Source organism: Haplochromis burtoni, unplaced genomic scaffold (assembly GCF_018398535.1).
Source record: "Haplochromis burtoni strain Fernald_Lab_line unplaced genomic scaffold, NCSU_Asbu1 Contig_62, whole genome shotgun sequence".
Classification (NCBI taxonomy): domain Eukaryota; kingdom Metazoa; phylum Chordata; class Actinopteri; order Cichliformes; family Cichlidae; genus Haplochromis; species Haplochromis burtoni.
In genome coordinates this window covers 341,134-363,113 of record NW_024582423.1, presented here as the reverse complement: position 1 = coordinate 363,113, position 21,980 = coordinate 341,134, and the positions used below count along the sequence as shown (strand labels likewise).

Below are 21,980 nucleotides of genomic sequence, written 5' to 3'. Positions count from 1 at the left end.
CACACACACACACACACACACACACACACACACACACACACACACACACACACACACACACATATGCATATATACATATACAGCACATATATAAAAAGATAATAACTGTATAGTGCTGTGAATAGTATTTACCCCCTTCTTCATTTCTTAGTTCTTTGCAGTAAATTATTTCATTTACTGTGGGGAAAAAAGCTATCCAAACCAATCTGACCCAATTTGAAAAAGTAATTGCCCCTGGGCAAAAATGGCATCCCTGAGAGAGTTGCAAGGAGAAAACCCAAAATTCCTCACAGTGATGTGAAAGGCTCATTGCCAGTTATCACAAACACTTGATTGCAGTTCTTCCTGCCGATGGTGGCACAACCAGTTAGCAGGTTTAGCCAGGTACATTTGGATTGCTTTCTCACTTAATAGATGAAATCATCTTTTAAAAACTGAATTTTGAATTTACTCTAATATTAATAGTATGTCTAATTCTTTGCTGATCTGAAACATTTAAATGTGCCAAATATGTGAAAAACAAAGAAAGGAGGCAAATACTTTTTCATGGCACGGAAGCTTTTCAACGTCCAGTTTGGGAAATTCAGGAAGTCCAAGCAATTACCCTTCTGGTAATAGCAAGCTGTTTAATTGCTAAAAAACAATGATTAAAAAAAGAAATTAAGGAAAGTGAAAAATGAATACTGAATATATTCAATCCTCTTAACATGAGAAAGTCAAGAAACAAATCCACTCAGTTATAGAGTGAAGAGTTATATTATACTGAATCGTGTTGTGCGTTTGTATGCATGTGTATCTTGATGTGTGTGGGCATTTACCTCTTTATTCACCAGTGTCAGGCTTGCGGACAAAGGCCATTTTTTGACTTGATCACCTGTCCATAGTCACTGGATGACTGCATCAGTTTTCCTCACAGCAGGTACCCCTGTGGGATCCACGTGTGCCCGGAGGTGTTGTCAAAGAAAGATAGATTTAAAAAAAAGTGAAGGGGAGAAAACAGCAGTTAAGTTTAAATGGCCATGCTTGTGGGTTTTAGACCACATGTAACCACCAGATCTCTCTTTTTCCCCAACATAGTCCCAAACATTGCACACAACACAAGATGAAAGAAGTGTGGTGGATAGATATGCGTAATCTTCCCCTGTGGTATTTTTGTGATGTCTGGGCAATCCTGTAGCTAATCCTACTGCGCCTGTGTGTGAATATCCATGAAACAGCTATAACCATGTGACTGCCAGAAATGCTGTAGCAATCAAATTGGCTCCACGATATTCTAACATTTTGTTTAAATTATGGGAATCAGTGCTTTACAACAAATCTATGGGTGTTTTTGTCTGGTTACCCTCTTACAAAAAGGTTATAATCTAAAACAGGTCAATTTATGTTGCCGTAAGAGCACATTTGAGTCAAAAACTGACTCACTTTTTGCTGAATATTTGATGTTAAATCTAAAAGCGGTATCTCTGGCTGTGTGTAAACAAAATAAAAGTCCTAAGACACGAAACATGGCTTCAAAGGCTGTAAATATGGATGGTTGGAGCCAGCACATTAAAACTAGAGTACTGGAGTGACACTCCATGGATGATGTAGCCCAATTTGATCTCAAGCGGGCTAGGGTAGAAAAACCATTGTACTGTAAGGACGCACAAGTACAATCAGGGAGCACTAGAGTCAATACTGAGTACTACTGTATCAATGGGCTTCTCATTAGTTAGCTAGCCAGACGAGGATGGAGCTCAGGCAACCTAGGATATTTCCCATGTGAACAGAGGTACAGATTACCCAGTGAACGTTGATAAATGAAAGTAAACAAATGTTGTTTTTGAAAAAAAAAAGAACTTTATATATATATTCTCTCAGTTACTCTTACACTGGAGCATTTCTTTCTCCTGCTTTTCATTCCCAAGTAGACAATGTCAAACTGTAAGATGAGGAAATCAATAAAATGATTGGCACCATTCAACACTGTTGATTCACCGCTGCACAGCTCTTTTGATGTGTCTGTGGCCTTGGCTGCAATGCTTTTTAATCACTGCCTCACAGACAGAAGTGCAGAACGAGCCCGAGAGGAGAGTGGGAAAATTAATACAGAAAAAAAGGATTAAGGGCAGGGAGAGAAGGAAGAAAACGAAATAAAGTGCAAAGGAGGTAAGAAACAGCCGAAGATGCAGGCAGTGAGGCAAGGTGTTATCTGTGTTTGCTTTGATGAAAAATTGGGAGGTAAAAGGAGGAAAAACGTGGTGTGATAAAATATCAAAACAGGCCTCATCCATTAATATAGAGAAAAATAAGAGAGCCCTTCATCTTATTTGCTGCATTCATTACGTGACAATTTAAAACTGAATCCACACACCAGGAAAAAAGTTATTAATTTGTGCACGTTTAGATGCGGTCAGTGACAATGAACGACTGGCCTTGAACGTGCCCTCTTGCTTTTCACCTAAATTACTTGGTGTATTGAAATAGATGCATTCATGTAGATACTGTGTTAACCTTCACCTGCCCTCCTATTACAGTGATTTAATTAATCACAGCACACGTAAAAGAAAAAGTTGGGGCAATTGAATTCAGAAGCCATAAGGCTTTGCATTGCAGATTAGCCTTGACACTGTGACCTCCATCAGCAAATATTGAATGAATTATAGTTACACTGTGGCACATGGGAAGTCAATGAGTTTGTACTGTTCTGTGTTCACTGTAAATGCCTGGACAAACTCTTTCAGAATATGATCCTTTTTAATGCCAAGTGTGCATATGGGCATCTAGAATATGAATTAGAAATGATACCATTTACAGATTGTAATAGATCAAATAAAGCACTAATAGGAGATTGAATTATATGGAAGTGTGCATAATTCTAATGATCAAATACAAATGTTTAAATTTCTTTTAAATGTTTAGAATTGAATCATTAATTCTCTTTCACAGCCTCTCTGGTCGGTGGTCAGTGAATTGGCATGGTGTGTGGATCAATAGATAATCTATTTTCAGGCAATATGAGTAAAAACTGACCAGAGACATTGTGGGGACAATTGAAGTCACTGCGGGTAAGGTGTGTTCATGCATGAATGCGTACACAAAACATGTCAAAAATGATAACCAAGAACTGCCAGAGTGTCCAACCCTGTGGTGGAGAGATAACAGAGTCAGTAGTGGGTAGGATACAAAACTTGCTCCAGGTATGGTTCCAGGTTGAGGATGTGCATGGATGACGACATGTTATGTGGTGTGGAAAGAATCTGACTGCACAATCAGTAGTGTGAAATGTAGTAAATGTATTTTGGAACAGTAGGTGGGTTAAAAACAGTGGTGGCACAGTCAGAAATGTCACAGTGGACGGGTTGGGAACCTACGGAGCCCCTCTGATGACATGGTCCAAAAAATAAATAAATTGTGGCCACAAAATACTACTTTGTGGGCACAAAATGGGTATAACGTGCTCACGAAATACTTATTTGTGGCCACGAAATACTATTTTGAGGGCACGAAATAGGTATACTGTGCGCACGAAATGCTAATTTGTGGGCACGAAACACTTGACCGATAACTGTGATCCTTCCGAGACCCCTGCAGTTGGTTGACAATAAAATCTGTCTGTAAAGCAACTGGGCACTCAATTATAATAATTGCTATATAACTTTTGCACTGTCCACTTCCTGCTGTGACAAAACAAATTTCCCACGTGTGGGACTAATAAAGCTTATCTTATCTTATCTTATCTTAATATCCTGTTTAAATGTCTCTCTGTAATAATGGTTCCTTGCATTGCCAGGCTTTTCAAAATGCATTTGTTGCTCATTTCCAGCCTAAAATAAAAGTCAGTCATACTGTCTCTGTCCATGGTGTATAGGTTTAGCCTACTCTTATGCTTATGTCTCTATGCAGCTGTCCAGGAATTGTATCAATATGGTGTGTGCACGTTATATATTTCATTGCCACAAATGCGTAATTCGTTTGCCACGTTATACTCAATTCGTGACCACAAATTAGTATTTCGTGCGCACGTTAAACCTATTTCGTGCCCTCGATATAGTATTTCATGGCCACAAATAAGTATTTTTGTGGGCACGTTATACTATTTCGAGGGCACGAAGTAGTATTTTGTGGCCACAATTTATTTATTTTTTGGACCAAGTCATCAGAGGGGCTTCGTACGAACCAGACTAATTCAGACAAAAAGCAAATTTTATTTTATTAGTAAAAAAAAACCCCAAGTTGAATAAAGGTTGGTGAAACAGAATCAATCAACTCTTTTTTATTTTTCTCAAAAAATAAATACGTTTTCTTAATGGCCAATTGAATTTGTCATATAGTGTGAAGTGGAATATATCCTGGAAGCTAAAACAGTTATTTAAACCTAAACAGTCAATTTAGAGTACTCAATTAAAGCTACAGTAAGTCAGGTATTATTTTTTAGGTTATTTATCAGGGAAAAAAAAATGTTGGACTCATAAAATGATTGGTTGAGCAACACTTGCTAATATTAGCTAGTAAGCTAATATTATATTACATTTTCACTCTGATAAACAGTTTCATTACATGTTCACATCATATGAGCATGTCCTAGTCCTGCGTTCATGTGCTACCTGCAAAGTGTCCAACAATGTTAGACCGACTTCAAAAAAAGTTTCACTAACGTTGACTAACAGCTACAAAAGCTGCAGCTAACGGAGCAGATGCTAACAGCAGACAAAACAGCAGTGCATAACAGCAAAAAAGTTCAACATATCATCAACAACTCACCTTAGTATCACTGTCATCTGACAGAAAGGAGATTCACTGACTCATCTTATTATGTTTCTTTCACAAAGTTTTTTAGCCTCCTTCAAAGTAAAGAGACATGAAAAAGACAGCGGACTCACAGCCTAGACTCACTACAGAAAAATGGTAGCCGCAGTTGTTTGTTTCACAGGGGGCACCATAGGTTTGATCATGCACTTAAATTGGGACAGGTAAAAAAAAACAGATCTCACTTGACTGCAATGCACTGGCTGTTGAGAATTTACACACTGTAACTTTAAGCTACCCAGACAGAACCCACACATGCACAGGGAGAACACGCACACATGCGTGGCAGTGCAGTGGTTAGTACTGTACTACCGCTGGTTAACACTTTTTTTTCCAGTGAAAAATCTCATTCAATTAATTTCACTCCATATTTTTCCCCTCGTTGTCCACACCTACAGACGTGGGGCCTGCCTCACAGTTTGGGAACTGTTGCTTCAGTGAAACAGGGAGAACAACATCTAATTTCATTTGAGTCATTTCAGCTGTCATTCTCATAGGGTACAGACCCTGTAAGTGGCTATTTATAAAGAATGCTTCCTGACATAGACACACTCAGAATGGCGACACATACGTATTCATCTTGAAGAGACAGAAGCATTTATGCCATTTAAGCATCTGTCTTAAATGCCTGAGGTGATTTTATCTAGTTCAAATCAAGTTCCTCGGGGGCAAAATGCAAAATATTCTTCAGGAATATAATCAACACTTAAAGAAATGAGGCTTGAATTTATAATGGACAAGCTGTAGATGTTTAGGTACAAATCAACACACAGATCAACCTCAATTACTGTGTTTTCTGGTCAGTGAAAACACATTTTTAGCTGAGTGCTGGTGTAAAACTCACTCTGGCTCATTAATTCTAATATTTCTAATAAAAAGAAAAAGATATGTGATTACATCTGAGCTGCTTCAAGAAGGTTAAAGACTAAATATTTGAGATTTTGAGAGAAGCTTTGACCTTTTAGCATACCATCTGACATTTTGTTCTATAGCTTGTCAAGTTAGGTTCTCATATCTGTTTCTGATGTTTAAGTGTGTCAGTGTGTGTTGAAGGAATTTACTTTTTTTTTTAAATTTATTTTTGGTTTCTTTTATTGGTGTAGGGTGGTGGTGTGAGGTGAGAAGACAAGGGCCCACATACTGTAGCACACCTCCTCCAGTCATGCTGATGCTAATTTGACACATACAAGGACAAACTCGCAAACGCCAACGCACACGCAGACACACACGCGGCGGATGAGTCATTGCTGGATCCTTAATTAGGACCATTTAAGCATGTTATGTGTATCTTGCTTACACGCTGCTCTTTACCTCGCTAATTCCTTCAGTTCCTCATTACTTCCTCGTCTTCCAGACTGGATATATATATAGAAAATTACAGCATTGGACTCCCTCCCCCCTTTTTTTTTGGCTACTTCTACTTTTTTCACACTCTTTCAGAGTAGTCTCGCTCTTGAAAAGTAAGGTGTGGGCAGTGGATTAAAATTATATTTGATATATGAGAGACATGGGAGCCAAAGAGAGACTGGGGATTTTTACTCTTTGTTATCTGATATTAGCGTGTGTGAAGTGTGCATGGATACAGTCAGTACTTTGAAACAGACAGTACAAAGGGGGAATATATTATGTGTATATTTATATTATATGATATATATAAATAGGATTGAATAACTTCACTGTTTAACTATCGTCAACATCAAAGTCCAATTGAAAAAAACAAAAGCTTGTAATATTGTTGATATAAAACTTGCTACAGTTACAGAACTGAACAACAGACAGCTAAAAAGACATGAGCCTCAGTTTCTGCTGCAACATCTGGGTGGATCCATCTGGATCCATCAACAGTTCAGGCTGAGTATTCAGACACTGCATATCTACTGGGATTTTCCCACACATCCATCTCTGGAGTTCAAAATCTCCAGCTCTCTGTATATAGCAACAATAACCCAGATAACAATTTGTTACAATCAAGGTATGCATAAAAGTCGAACCTCGAAGCAGTTGGCACACAGTAGCAGAAAACCACACAGTCAGCTAAGAACAGGAAACTGAGGTTACAATTGATACAGGCTTACCAAAACTGAACAATAGACGATTAGAAAAACATTGTTTGGTCTGAATAGATAATAGATATGATTAGTAGGGTCAGAATTTGCCATTAACAACACAAAAACAGGGATTTATCCTGCTTTGTTTTATTAGTGGTTCAGGCTCGTGGTGGTGTAATGATGTAGGGAATATTTTCTTGGCCATTTCTAGACCCTTATCATTTAAACACCACATCTTACCTGGATATTGTTCCTTTATGAGGCTTCATGTGTACCCATCTTCAGATAGCTGCTTCCAGCAGAATAATGCAGCATGTCATAAAACTCAAATCATGTCTGGTTTTGTGAACATGACAGCAAGTTCACTCTACTCAAATGGCATCCACAATCATCAGATCTCAATCCGATAGAGAACCTTTGGGATGTGGTGAAACGGGAGAGTCACGTCATGGATGTGCAGCTGACAAGTCTGCAGCATGTCAGTATGGACCAAAATGTCAGATGTGTGTCTCCTGCTCCTTGTCAGATCTATGCCACAAAGAGTTAAAGCAGTTCTGAAGGAAACAAACAGTAGTTTCTGTCAAGACGTTATGTGGTTTTTTAGGGTCCCACTTCAATTTTAGGATAGTTTACTGCATTTAAGGATTCAGGGAATTCCCATCATTTAAACATAGACACAAAAACCTAAGCCTAGATATAAGTCACTTTCTAAAATTCAGCAACAGTGCTACATGTTGCCAACACCTCCACATTTGTCTCTGTACCTGGATCGTGCACGCAGCATCTAAGGACTCCACAATCTACGTTTGTCTCACCCTAGCAGCACTTGTCCCTCATCATCATATTCTGTTTGTGGCCTTTTCACATGTGTCACATGCCGTGTCTTGGCTTTTTGCGGAGCTGAAATAACTCCACACATGACTCCGCTGATGATCATCAACTGAGTGAGAGAGCACACATGATGCATTTATACAGCCGTATTTAACAATCAAAGGATTGCATTTAAAAAGTACAATCACTGTATCTCAGCAGAGCATTAGCATTTCTAAATTTAAGGATTCAATTTCAACCACATTAATATAGATGATATCCACAGACAGAGAAATATTATAGAAAAACAACGAGGTAATGTCAATACTGCTTTTCACTGACATTAGAAACAGCCTCTCTGGCAACATGCTTTAAAGCAGGGGTGGGGAACTCCAGGCCTCAAGGGCCAGTGTCCTGCAGGTTTTAGATATCATTCTGGGTCAACACACCTGACTGAAATGACTAGTTCATTACCCGGCCTCTGGAGAACTTCATGACAGATTGAGGAGGCAATTTAGCCATTTAAATCAGCTGTGTTGGCTCATGGGCACACCTAAAACCTGCAGGACACTGGCTCTTGAGCCCTGGAGTTCCCTCACCCCAGCTTTAAAGAATCTTCTCAGATGCCTGATTCATACCTCACAATCCTGTGTATTAATGCATCGAAAACCATTTTTTCTATGTAAGATAACAGATCTTGCAGGGAACAAAGTTACTCTGTAAGGCATAGCAATTGGAGGTATAATAGCAGGAATGGTGGCTCCATGCCCGGATGGGTTGTAAGCTACTTTAGGACTGGAAGAAAAAGGTACACTCTGAATAGATGTGTTTTACAAACCAATTTTGTTTTTGTTTTTTATAACAAAGTTTTTTTTCACAAGCTAATAGATGGTTGTCAGACTATGTTATCACTGACTTTTTATGCCTTTATTCAAAGTCCATGTCAAACATTAGGTGAAATCTGTGTTTTAAAAACTACTTAGAACACTTGTAAAAATGCAGCACATAATACGTTCAATTTTAATGGATTTTCTGCATAAACTCAGGGACAAAAGATTGGATACATGTGAAAATTTCAAATTACATTTGTAACTTTTCTTCTTTTTGATTTTTCACAAGTTGTGTTCAAATTCACAGAAAATGTGTGACACATGAACCAACACATTTTTTAGACACATCATTTCTAAGAGTATAATCTTAGAGGAAACACGTGCTGTTTTGTTCCATTTGATAACCCGGAGACTGTAGTAAGTAATTTTTTTTTTTTAAATTAAACAATATCTATGTGATTCTGGAAATATCATGGAAGGTCCCACCCAGAACTGACACAGATGAGCTTAAGAGGAAGATGGATTTGGCCATCAGAGCCAATCAAAACCAAGCCGCTGAACAGAAAATGGGATTAAATCTCAGCAACTGTTCCAGGTACTTAAACGAGATTTCCTTCCTACTGACTCTATTTGAAAGGTGCTGCTATGATATCAGTCATGGGTTACTGACAAGCAGGGGATTGATGTCACTGAGAAAATGAGAGACACATGCTCATATGGTTGTCAGTCATAAGGTAGGGTCACTCCAGACCGTGTCCTGCTTTATCATTCTTTTTTACTCTAACCAGGACCACAATTTACAGAAAGCACATCATGCATCATCAGCACATCACAATTTACCCTCTTCATTTTAACAATATGTGAAAAATACAGTTTTCCACAATGACTTATTTTGAGAGGACAAACCCAGTACTAAAAGACTGTTAATTTAAAAAAAAAACAAAAAAAAACAACAATGCCAAAGCAATAAATACTCTAAAGTTTGATCCTATTTTTTTTTTAAAGAAAGTAGGAGAAAAAAAAGAAAAGAAATACTGTAGATCAGAGGCCAAAAGTCATCCTAAAATGTTCCATCGACTTTAGGCTAGTTAGCCAAAAGAGAATTTGTGGTTTGTCTGTCTTTGTGACTCTATTTGTGTGAGTGGTTGTGTGTGGTTGTGTGCACACAGGCAGAATTTCCTCCTACCAATTAGCCATGACACAGCTGTGCTTTTCCCTCCTCATCTGCTCCTTGGTGGGTTTCAGTTGAACAATAATGTACTTTAGAGGGTGCAGCGTTGCCACCAAAGCTCAGCAGTCATCAATATCAATGCATGATCTGACACTTGCGTGCACCACACAGACACACACAGACACACACACACACACACACACACACACACACACACACACACACACACACACACACACACACACACACACACAGATAACAACAGAAATTGGCATTAAAAAAATGGAAGAATCAAATGTAACAAGGAAGCCATTAGTCTGCTCCTCTCTCTGCTCTATTGATGTATGGTCATGAGATGTGTTGTGGCACAGTGACGTTGTACCTCTTTGAAGTAGGCAAGGACCCGAAAATATTCTCTTTATGTAACTGTCCCTGTTGTAAGGCCATACAAGGCTGTGTGAGGCAAAGCGTGATGGTGGGTCGACTTCTGACTATGCACTTGCTCTTGTGTTTGCGAGAGTGTGTGCATGCCCCATGTGCGCATGCATTTGTATGTGCCTGTCTGCCTGCTTGTTTGAGAGACAGACCATGCTCTTTCCTCCGTGAATTATGCAGAGCAGGGTGAGGATGCTGGGCGGGTAGGATCAGGCAGTTACACAGCTTTTGAATTAGAAGGGTCTAAACAGCCGCCATAAAACACAACCGCATGGAGCAGAACAGGAGGGAGAGGATGAGACCGGAGTGGCAACTGAAAGAACTTTAGGAAGAGAGGATGTGAGACACAGAGGAGAGGAAGGGGGCTTGGGACGTGGATTGGACTTAGACCACTAAAAGGGGAAAGAATATAAGGGAGTAAGAGAGAATGAGACTCTGGGGTTTATAGGGTTTTATAGTGGTTTAAGGGGGGATGTTCTGTGGTCGACTATGAAATGGGGAGGAAACCATAAGAATTAAAGAGAGGAACAGACAAAAGTAGTAAATTTCTCTGAGACTTTTGTGATATAATTTTTACATAAATTTACAAATTTAACTGCAGTTTTTACAGTGTTCTCCCATATGTCTCACTGCATATAGAAAACACACCTGCAAATTATGAAATATTACCATGAAAAGCCATGATTAAGAGACAAAGATCTCTGTTGTGAGAACAGGGATCACTAAACCACTTCCTCTGTTTCTTTCTCTATCTATCTCTCTCTCTCACACACACACACACTGCACCTGTCTCTCTCTCTCTCTCTCTCTCTCTCTACAGGGAGTGCAGAATTATTAGGCAAGTTGTATTTTTGAGGAATAATTTTATTATTGAACAACAACCATGTTCTCAATGAACCCAAAAAACTCATTAATATCAAAGCTGAATGTTTTTGGAAGTAGTTTTTAGTTTGTTTTTAGTTTTAGCTATTTTAGGGGGATATCTGTGTGTGCAGGTGACTATTACTGTGCATAATTATTAGGCAACTTAACAAAAAACAAATATATACCCATTTCAATTATTTATTTTTACCAGTGAAACCAATATAACATCTCCACATTCACAAATATACATTTCTGACATTCAAAAACAAAACAAAAACAAATCAGCGACCAATATAGCCACCTTTCTTTGCAAGGACACTCAAAAGCCTGCCATCCATGGATTCTGTCAGTGTTTTGATCTGTTCACCATCAACATTGCGTGCAGCAGCAACCACAGCCTCCCAGACACTGTTCAGAGAGGTGTACTGTTTTCCCTCCTTGTAAATCTCACATTTGATGATGGACCACAGGTTCTCAATGGGGTTCAGATCAGGTGAACAAGGTGGCCATGTCATTAGTTTTTCTTCTTTTATACCCTTTCTTGCCAGCCACGCTGTGGAGTACTTGGACGCGTGTGATGGAGCATTGTCCTGCATGAAAATCATGTTTTTCTTGAAGGATGCAGACTTCTTCCTGTACCACTGCTTGAAGAAGGTGTCTTCCAGAAACTGGCAGTAGGACTGGGAGTTGAGCTTGACTCCATCCTCAACCCGAAAAGGCCCCACAAGCTCATCTTTGATGATACCAGCCCAAACCAGTACTCCACCTCCACCTTGCTGGCGTCTGAGTCGGACTGGAGCTCTCTGCCCTTTACCAATCCAGCCACGGGCCCATCCATCTGGCCCATCAAGACTCACTCTCATTTCATCAGTCCATAAAACCTTAGAAAAACCAGTCTTGAGATATTTCTTGGCCCAGTCTTGACGTTTCAGCTTGTGTGTCTTGTTCAGTGGTGGTCGTCTTTCAGCCTTTCTTACCTTGGCCATGTCTCTGAGTATTGCACACCTTGTGCTTTTGGGCACTCCAGTGATGTTGCAGCTCTGAAATATGGCCAAACTGGTGGCAAGTGGCATCTTGGCAGCTGCACGCTTGACTTTTCTCAGTTCATGGGCAGTTATTTTGCGCCTTGGTTTTTCCACACGCTTCTTGCGACCCTGTTGACTATTTTGAATGAAACGCTTGATTGTTCGATGATCACGCTTCAGAAGCTTTGCAATTTTGAGACTGCTGCATCCCTCTGCAAGATATCTCACTATTTTTGACTTTTCTGAGCCTGTCAAGTCCTTCTTTTGACCCATTTTGCCAAAGGAAAGGAAGTTGCCTAATAATTATGCACACCTGATATAGGGTGTTGATGTCATTAGACCACACCCCTTCTCATTACAGAGATGCACATCACCTAATATGCTTAATTGGTAGTAGGCTTTCGAGCCTATACAGCTTGGAGTAAGACAACATGCATGAAGAGGATGATGTGGACAAAATACTCATTTGCCTAATAATTCTGCACTCCCTGTATGTGTGGCAAGGAACACAAAGCACTAAGTGGGATGGATATTTTTGGTTCAGCTGCTTTTTTGACAACTTCTCTCCCATGATTACAAAGTGACACGAAAATAGTCATGTGGCATCACAAGTATTAAATTTAGAACACTTTTTCCAATTATAGATCCAGGTTTACACAAGTAGTGAAGCCTATTTATTTTTAGATTTTTCCTCTGTTCAATACCCATCTTCTTTCCCTCTTTACTTTTTTGTCCTTTTTGAGGGCCAGGCAGTGCATCAGAGGCAACCATTTCTACCTTTTCTCATCTTCTTCTTCCTCTTTTGTGTTCTTCTGCCAGAGTATCTGTATTGTAGAGAAGTTTAGAAAATTGATTTTTAGATAGTTCCCCGATTCCTTTCAATAACTTCCATTTCTGGACTGCGAGTGCTCAAGTATCAGGTCAAACATGGAGGTGTGTTACTGCACAGAGCTGAGACTGTGAAAATGAGGAACTGTCGGGGGCTTTTCATCCAGCTAAAGCTCAAAGCATAATATGGTGTGAATGTCTGCCATATTGGTTTTCATAAAGAATTTAACTGAATTCAGTCTTATCAAACTGGGAACACATGATCTTCATACCAAATCACATAAAAGTTATAATATGGATTTTTGTTTTTTAAAAGCTTTTCCCAGCCAAGCTGTCTAAGAAGCAAGACAGCTTTTGTCCTCTGCCAGTGCCAAACTTGGTAGATCTATCTAACAGACTCCAAGTGGTTCTTTCAAATGGAGAATCCTCTTCACACACTAAGGTTAATTATGGAGTTCCACAGGGTTCCATGCTGGGACCAGTTCTGATTACAGTTTACATGTTTTCTTTTCCTCTAGGCATTATGTAGCTTGCCATGACCAGTGTGTGAATGTGTGTGTGAATGGGTGGATGATTGTGTATAGTGTAAAGCTTTACTTAGGACCAAGTAAAGCGCTATACAAATACAGACCATTTACCATTATCATTAGAAGGCATAGCATACATCCACACTGGTATTCAAATGATACCCAGCTTTATCTATCCATGAAGCCAGATAATACACACCGATAGTTAAACTAAATGGTTTAAAATGATTTAAAGACAAAAAGACCCTATTTGAGGAAGCACAAAGAAATTGCAGCATGTGTTGGTATTAGCCTTAAAAATAGTTCTGGTACCAGAGGTTCCAGGGCTGAGTCTTCATTGATATATGAGTCTTTTTTTCCTTTAAGCTTGACTCAGTGCAGTCCTTCACACGCTTTGGTTTCTGTCACTTCCACAGTCACATTAACATCACCCTAAAAATTATTTTTTCCATTGTACTTTGTGAGATTTTGTTTTATTCAACTCCCATTGTGTTTTATGTGCTTTTGCAGCTTTTTTCTATTTCTGGGTGTTTTCTGAAGTTGCAGTGCTTTTGACCTCTCAGGGTCACCGTACAGATTATAGTCAGAAAGCATATCACATGGTTATTAGATTTTGAAACCGTCGAAAAAGGAAACCAAACAGGAAGCGTGATCATATATCAAACATTGTTTTTATGTGCTGACACTAAACTGAATATATATATATTGTTGCCTGAAGTTTTTTTTTTCTTGAAAGCCTCATTTGACTACCAAATCAGTGCTTACAGCGCTTTAACTATAATTATACTGTACATATTTACATGGAGTCTATAGCTAAGCTGAACTGCTTGGCTGCCTATGGCTGCTTGTAGCTATATTTCTGTTTTGTTCTTCTATTCTTTCACTCTTTACCCTCCTGTTTCTCCTGCTGCCACTTGTTTTCACGTGTAGGTATCGGTCAGGGTGTGCCAGTGGTGGCACTGATCGTAGAAGGGGGTCCTAATGTGATCTCTATAGTGCTGGAGTACCTCAGGGACACTCCTCCAGTTCCTGTGGTGGTATGCGACGGCAGCGGCAGAGCCTCTGACATCTTGGCCTTCGGACATAAATACTCAGAGGAGGGAGGGTAGGCACTCACATGTACACATTTTACAGGAGTGGAACGGCAAGCATGAATAGCGTATGAAAAAATTGGATGCACTGTAGATGTCAAGGGATTGTTTTAGATCAAAATATCTTTGAATATTTATGTGAGTTTGTATGCAGAAACTTGGGGAAAAAATGAAACTTGCTTTAATAAAACACAAATGTGAGAATTTGTATTTCAACAAAGACTCAAGAGATTTGGTAGCTAAGAGTTCCAGTCAGCCTTGGTTTAACCTTCTGATATAATTTGCCTGTTTTCCTGTCACTCTGGCCCCGTTCTTGATACTCTCTTTTCTTTTTCCACACCTTTCTGCCTCTGCAGCATAATTAATGAGTCTCTAAGAGACCAGTTGCTGGTGACCATTCAGAAGACTTTCACCTACAGCCGCTCACAGGCTCAACATCTGTTCATCATTCTCATGGAGTGCATGAAGAAGAAGGAACTGGTGAGTCACTCCTTCTCAAACACTCCTTGTGCATTTGCACATATACATTGTGGTAAACACATTGATGCAGAGCTGCAAATGCATATGTCCAGGTGGAGGAAATGCAAGCTGATGAACAAAATATACATGATACATTAAAGCACAAGCAACCTGACACAGAAACACACAACATTCAGATACACATTAAACAATTTATAACATAGTTATCACTATTCACCTCTGTAAAGATGCCCCAAAATGAACAAATATGGATTTGTCTAATGAAATGTTTACATCTTGAAACTGAAGCACTTATTTCTCCATCTTTTATGTATGTAAATCATGTAATGTCAAGTCAATGTAAATGTATTCAGATGACTTTCAGGACCAAATGGCCTTCAACTTGAGAATCTGTGCCCCTTTTTAAAGCATTCCACCAGAACAAATGTCTTGTGAAGGAATGCAGTCACACACATCCTTTACTCCTGGGAAGGAGTCCCAGTCCCTTTGAGAGCAGTCACATGACGCAAAGATCTTATTAATGCTGTTAAATACTGTCTGTAGGAATGTCTATCTGTGTGTATCTGTATATAATTATGTCTACACATCTACTAATGAAAAGTCATTTGCACTGCTCAATTCTTTAGCAAAAATAGAGAAAATTTGCATAACTTTCTGAAATGTGTTAACAGTGAACATTATTGAATGTTCCTGAAAAACCCAACCTAAATGTTCCTAATGAAAAGAAATGACACCACTGGGCAGCCTATTACATACACTGCTATACCCAAGGACTCTGTAGTGGTCCAACTCAACTGTGCATCCTGTTCCTGAGAACATCAGCTTAACTTTAAAAAGTTATTTTAAGCCAAAACGCACAAATTAACCAGAATGTTTTGTTAATAAATTGCAAATGTGTTCAAAAGACTGGATCATAAATGAGGAGGTCAGTAAAGCAAGGCAGCTGGTATAGTGTAGTGTTGTGTTAGTTGTAGTTATATGTTTATGCTCTGTCTAATGGTTTCTGTTTTTATTTTTTTTAGTTATATCCAGTAAAAAACATTTTTAAAAAATCTGACATTTACTTCCTCAACATTTATTTCTAAAGCTATTTAAATCTTACTGAAGACGGACAGGTGAGAGTTATTGCTCAGACTAAGTAATTTCACTTCAGTTTTGTATTGAAATCAAATATTATACAGTACAGGGCAAAAGGCTTGAGCCACTGCTTATGTCTTTTTTCTTTTCCAGGAAAATGGGAAAATGGTGCAATGATTTATTGAAACATGTGCAAATTGTACGGTATGCAATATAAAATTCTAATGAGATGGAAAATCGATATTTGGTATGAGCTACCCACTCACATATATGCAATTGTGGCAAGGCTTGCAGTTTTGCAGGTTTGATAAGACATGCTGCGAGTAAAAGTGTACCACAATGTTACACCCAATCTACATGCACTCCTGCACAACCTTACACTCACTTTATAGCATAACACTGCAATATATTCACTCTGATACAAAAACACCCAGCAGCAGTACTAAGTCATTTGCTACTTGGTTGCTTTTGCCCCAATTTGGTTTAAACATAGTTCACTAGATGTTTTGTAAGGAAGGGAGTGTTTGCCAGATCAGTGATTTTTGGGACTGCTGGCAGATCGTGGCATTTTGCCTTTTAATTTGTAATCAGTATCATGCACACACACACTTTTCTTTACTTTAGTAAAATGCTTGAGCTTGAATCCAACACATATTTTGTGATTCAGTCGGTGTAATAATTACATTAAGTCAAAATCTATAGATATAGTACATGCACACACATAGTATACATGTAGCATTTTTGCAGGCAGCTCAGCTTTGGTCATGGCTGTGCAGCGTGTAAGTGGATTGATTACACCCTCAATGGGGTTCCAGTGGCTGACTGATCCTCAAATTAATAGATTCTCTGAACATAGTATACAAAAGCAGAACAATGACATGTGAATCATTCAGCAGGAGCAACTGTAAGGCCCAGATAATCCAACGCAGCCTCTCCCCGAACTCACAAAACTGTTATAAAAAGGGCATCTTTGCAGTGCTGTCAGTCCACAAACAGGACAGTCATTGTGATCTCCACACTACTGGATGACTTAAACATTTATATAGCAGCTGTCAGTTCACCAGATGCACAGGTTAGTCCAGATCAAAGCATTTCACAGGTTATTGACAAACTAGTAATTAAAGCTTGAAACCAATCTAATAAAAGAATGAAAGAAAATAAGAGCGCAAGAATAATTAATTTTATTTTCATTTAATTTCACAGAACTTTATTAATCCTGAAAGAAATTCATGCTCAGCTGCTCTCACACACAATAAAACAATCCCTCAATAAATAAATAAAAAAAATCATAAAGTGAATATAAAAATAACTGAAAATGTGAATTAAAGGATTTCAAGGTAAAAAAATAAAATATATATTACCAGAAATAATTAATAATAATAATTCTAATAATTCTAAAAATATATATAAATAAAATTAAATAAGCAAATTGAATGAGGTAAGTAATTTCTATAAACCACACTAAAAAGCCAGCATAAAGAGGTACTTTTGTTTTTTAAAGACTTCCAGCTGCTCTCAGATCCTCTGGCACACTGGCTTGGGGCAAAAAAAAAATATGCTAAAAGCTGTCTCGCTGAAGGTTTTTCTTCTGCACTTTGGAACAACTGAAGGACTTGTGCCAGAGGACATTAAGAGTCATACTGCTTCAGACTAAGTATACGAGCCATAAATACTGAAGCAATTCCACGAATTTCTTTAAACCAAGTTAAAGAATTTTAAAATAATACAGAAACTGACAGGCAACCAAAGTAAGGTCTTAAAGTGTTCTGTCTTTAAACACTTTGCTGCAGAGTTTCTGAATCACCTGCAGTCAAGTTATAACAGCATTTGGGTTTAGCAGAACATTCCAGTCCTGTTTGATATACACACATCCATAAGTTTCTCTGTGTCACTTAGATAGAAAATATTTATGAGCTAATAAAAGGAAGATTAGGAAAGAGACCCTACACAAGATCTAAGTTATAGATTTTTGTTTCCTGCTTGTTGGCTTGGGGCAAGTCCAGGAGAATTCTTTTTTTTTTTTACTTGTTTCACTCTCTGAACTTAAGAACCTATAAATAAACATTTATTTTGGTTCACTTTTATCCAACTTGAGCTTTAATGAGTTTGATGATATCTGGACAAAAATATATAAAACACAATTTGAAATGCAACCAATTGGTCGTCATCAGATGCAGGGGTAATAAACCTTCTGTGTAAACCTGTGCGTGTAACTGATGCATCTTTAGGCTTAATGGAAGAAAAAACTAAACAGAAAGACATAATCATTCTTGGCTTGTAATCTTAACAGTGCAATTCAACATTTATTAAGGACATAAAAGTTTGATTAAAAAAGTTGACTTTTGTATTTCCCAGCAATTTCTGCATCTCTCATAAAAGTGTCGTTTTTGTAGCCCATCTGCCATACAGAGAGTATCAAAGGTGTTTTTTTGAAAGGAGAGAAATGGATATGGTTATCTCTCTGCTGTCTATTACCTTTCTGTTTCTCTTACTGTGATGATTTTACCACCCTCCTAACTTGCCAAACTAATAGGCATCACATGAGCTTCCCCTCCACTCGCGCTCACAGCATGTCTCTGTAGAATACATTTCAGGCTGCATTTTTCAGCTGCTTTCTTCACGAGTATATGACAGAACAGATGCTTCCCTATTTCTGCCCAGCTGCCTATAAAGACATCGTAATAGTTCACGTTCACTTGCTGTAACCACTAACCTAAAGTGTATTTTTAGCTCTCCGGGCTTTTCTTCACCATGTGTTTTACAAATACAGTACAATTATTGTGTTGTGTGTTTTGAGCTCTGCCAAACACAACCGATCTGCAGCTCAGTAATATGCCTCCAGCTATACATCCAGCTTTTCCACTAACCTGCTTCTTATGTGATGCTTTGAGTATAGACTGAAAACTCTTAACTTTATTGTACCTTTAATAATGAGTTTTGACACCTCATATATCAATAAAAAGGTGTTTTGACAACCATTAGAAGGATCCAGGTTTTTTCAAGAGCAGCTACATAAGAAGAAACCACCCCCACTAACTTCTGATGATGCACACCCAGGTATTTGTTCTGTAAGCAGGCTAGAAATGTGATAGAAACCGTTCACTTTTCTAAGGAAATATTTGAAACTCAAATTTTCTTTTCTAGCCATATGCAAACTGCACAAAAACCACTCACTTGATAACGATAGAAAGATAGAAAGTTGTGGTACATCTCTCCTTAAAGATCTGTCTGTATGTGAACTCTGCAGAACCACAAACTATTACAATTACTATTTACCAAGTGCACTAAGTATAATATAATGTGGTATTACGGTGATTATTCAGCACCCATAGAATTAGGTAGTATCCAACACCCACGGGAGTAGTCAGATCACACAACAAGCTTGTCGTCATATCCGAAGCAGTAGCGAGTTAATCCTGAGTCTTTGCACTGGTCTGAAAGGGGCAAGTGTGGAAGAGAAAGACAAAGAACAATTGTGAGTCTATATGGCTCTCTGTCAGAAGGCCTTTGCTTTGATTTTTGACTCTGTGGCAGAGACACCCAAGTAGAAAAGATCTAGACCGCAGGTGACTGGCTGTGTGTGTGTGTACTGAAGAGGTCTAGTGAAGAGAAACAGGAAGACCAAAGAAAGGCTGTGTCTTATTTTGTTTTACCTTATTTCCAGCATGTTGGTTTATTTATGTGGACAGTTTGTGCTTCAGTCATTTTCTTGTTGGCTCTCTTTTGTTTATTGCACTTAATGTTTTTTACACTGCATGAAGAGGGCCTAAAGTACACACTTTTTCAAGACATTTTTGCCACGCTGGAATGAAGACAAGGTAGTTTAGGGGTAAAGTTAATCGGTGACTAATATGCACCTTTTGAGTTAGATGTAAATTGCTCTCACATGAAATTTACTGCATACACTCACCAGCCACTTCCTTTAGTTGCGTCTTGTTTGTATTGGGTTGGATACGCTTTTGCTTTCAGACCTGTTTTAAATCTTCATGACATAGATTCAACAATCTGCTAGGAGGACGCCTCAGCGTGGACTCAACTCGAAAGTGGACTTTCTGGTCCACGTTGAGATGATGGCATCTCACTGTTGCTGCAGATGTGGGATATGTAGAAGCCATTTGAATGCAGTGAACTCATTATCATGTTCAAGAGACCAGTTTAAAGTTTTTTGGGCCTTATAGCATGGCACCTCATAATGCTAGAAGTAGCCATCAGAAAGGTACACTTTGGCCATAAAGGGATGCATGTGGTCAGCAACAACACTCAGGCTGACTGTGGTGTTTGAACAAAGCTCAGTTGGTACTAAGAAGCCAAACGTATGCTGAGAAAATATCCCCCATACCCTCAGGCCACCAGCATCTGTGTGATCTATACAAGGCAGGGTGGATCCCTGGTTTCGTGTTTCGTGTTTCCATTTCCTGTTCTTAACTGACAGGAGTGGCACATGTGTGGTCTTCTGCTACTGTGGGCCCTTCTTCACTTGTGCATTCCGATTCTGCATACCTTGGTTGTTGCAAGTGATCTTTGAGTGATCCTTGACTTCCTATCAGGTCAAAGCAGTCTGGCCATTATCTCTGACCTCTGATCAACATGTCAGTTTTGCTCAGAGAACATCTGCTCACTGGATATTTTCTCTTTCTCACACCCTTGTCTGTAAACCCTAGAGATGGAGGTGTGGGAAAATCCCAGTAGATCAGCAGTTTCTGAAACACTCAGGCCAGCCTATCTTGCACTAACAACCATACCATGTTCAAAGTCACTTAAATCATCATTCTTCCCATTCCAAACCTGAGTTTGAACTTCAGCAGGTTATTTTGACCATATCTATATGTCTACATGCATTAAACTGCTGGCATTGGCTGATTAGCTATTAGCATTAATGAGCAGTTGAACAGGTGTAGCTAATGAAGTTTGCTGGTGAGTATAATAAATGCATTGACAGACGTCAAGCCATATCTCACTTTTTAACGTGTCTTGGTGAAGAACAAGATTTAGATAGGTGGGGGGTCCTTAATATATATCACTGCAGCGTAGTTGCATGAAAGGATTCACCTCAGACTTCCCAAATTTATCTTTATTGTAACTCACACTGCTGTTAGTGCTTTACAACCCACAGGCTTTTTAAAATGTCATTATTCTGGACAGAATAACTGGACAGAATTAATCTCTGCCTTTGAAATAAAATGAGGGTCAGGCCTATCTGCTGGGTGGTTTTCTGGGGGACTTATTTCCTATAAGACTTAGAGACATTTGGGATTGGTCAACATCTGTCCAGCATTTCAGATGAATTAGGAAGCCTTTCAGGCATTTATATCAAGCTAACAAATGCTCATCAGTTATAAACGCTATCACCTGCTTTCTCTTCCTCCCTGTCCTGCATGTAGCACTCTGCAGTAATAGTAGAGCTGGTAAACTCTGAGAGAAACTGTAGCATAACCATAAATAACTGCAAAATGGCTCTCACTCTGTGCTGGGATAAAACAAGGGCACTTAAATATGGGAAATACATCAAATGCTTTAATTGTTTATTTATGCATTTTTTTTTTTGTTGTTGATCTTGGTTGATGATAAATATCTCACACCTGTGACTTTAGTGACATGAACACATGACAGGACATAGTGCTGAGCCACCCATAAAGTGGTGTTTCTTGCTTTCATGGCACCAACCAGAAGAGATTTAAGGCTGAAGCACAAAAAAAGAGTTTATATTAAACTGCCAACTACATATTTTTTACTTATTATTGCTGTTCTGTATCATTAATCTTTTTATCATCAGTGTCATTATTTTCTTATGTATTATATTAAATTCTCTATCAGATGAACATTAAAACCACCTGCCTTATGAAGTCTAGGTGAACCAACAGTGCTTTGGACATCACATCCCACAGTAACATCCACATGAATGGGATTCCCAGCAGATCATTGCATTGTAACGGGATGATGGGACTAGACACTGACTGTGTCAGTTGGGTTAATGTTGTGTGATTGGTGTGATTACTGCACCCCCCC

At 38.8% G+C, this 21,980-nt stretch overlaps 1 protein-coding gene across 16 annotated transcripts in view; it reads left to right on the top strand.

The window, feature by feature from the left end:
* The window catches only part of trpm3 (transient receptor potential cation channel, subfamily M, member 3), a 144,568-nt gene that overhangs the window by 84,386 nt on the left and 38,202 nt on the right, over window positions 1-21,980 (top strand). For 15 of the 16 annotated variants that reach the window (XM_042221173.1, XM_042221172.1, XM_014333677.2 and 12 more), the window contains exons 7-8: window positions 14,257-14,431; window positions 14,774-14,897. In XM_042221173.1, coding sequence (XP_042077107.1) covers window positions 14,257-14,431; window positions 14,774-14,897 — 299 coding nt within the window. Of the gene's footprint in view, window positions 1-14,256; window positions 14,436-14,773; window positions 14,898-21,980 lie in introns of those variants that run through there. The other variant, XM_042221178.1, reaches the window with a different exon arrangement.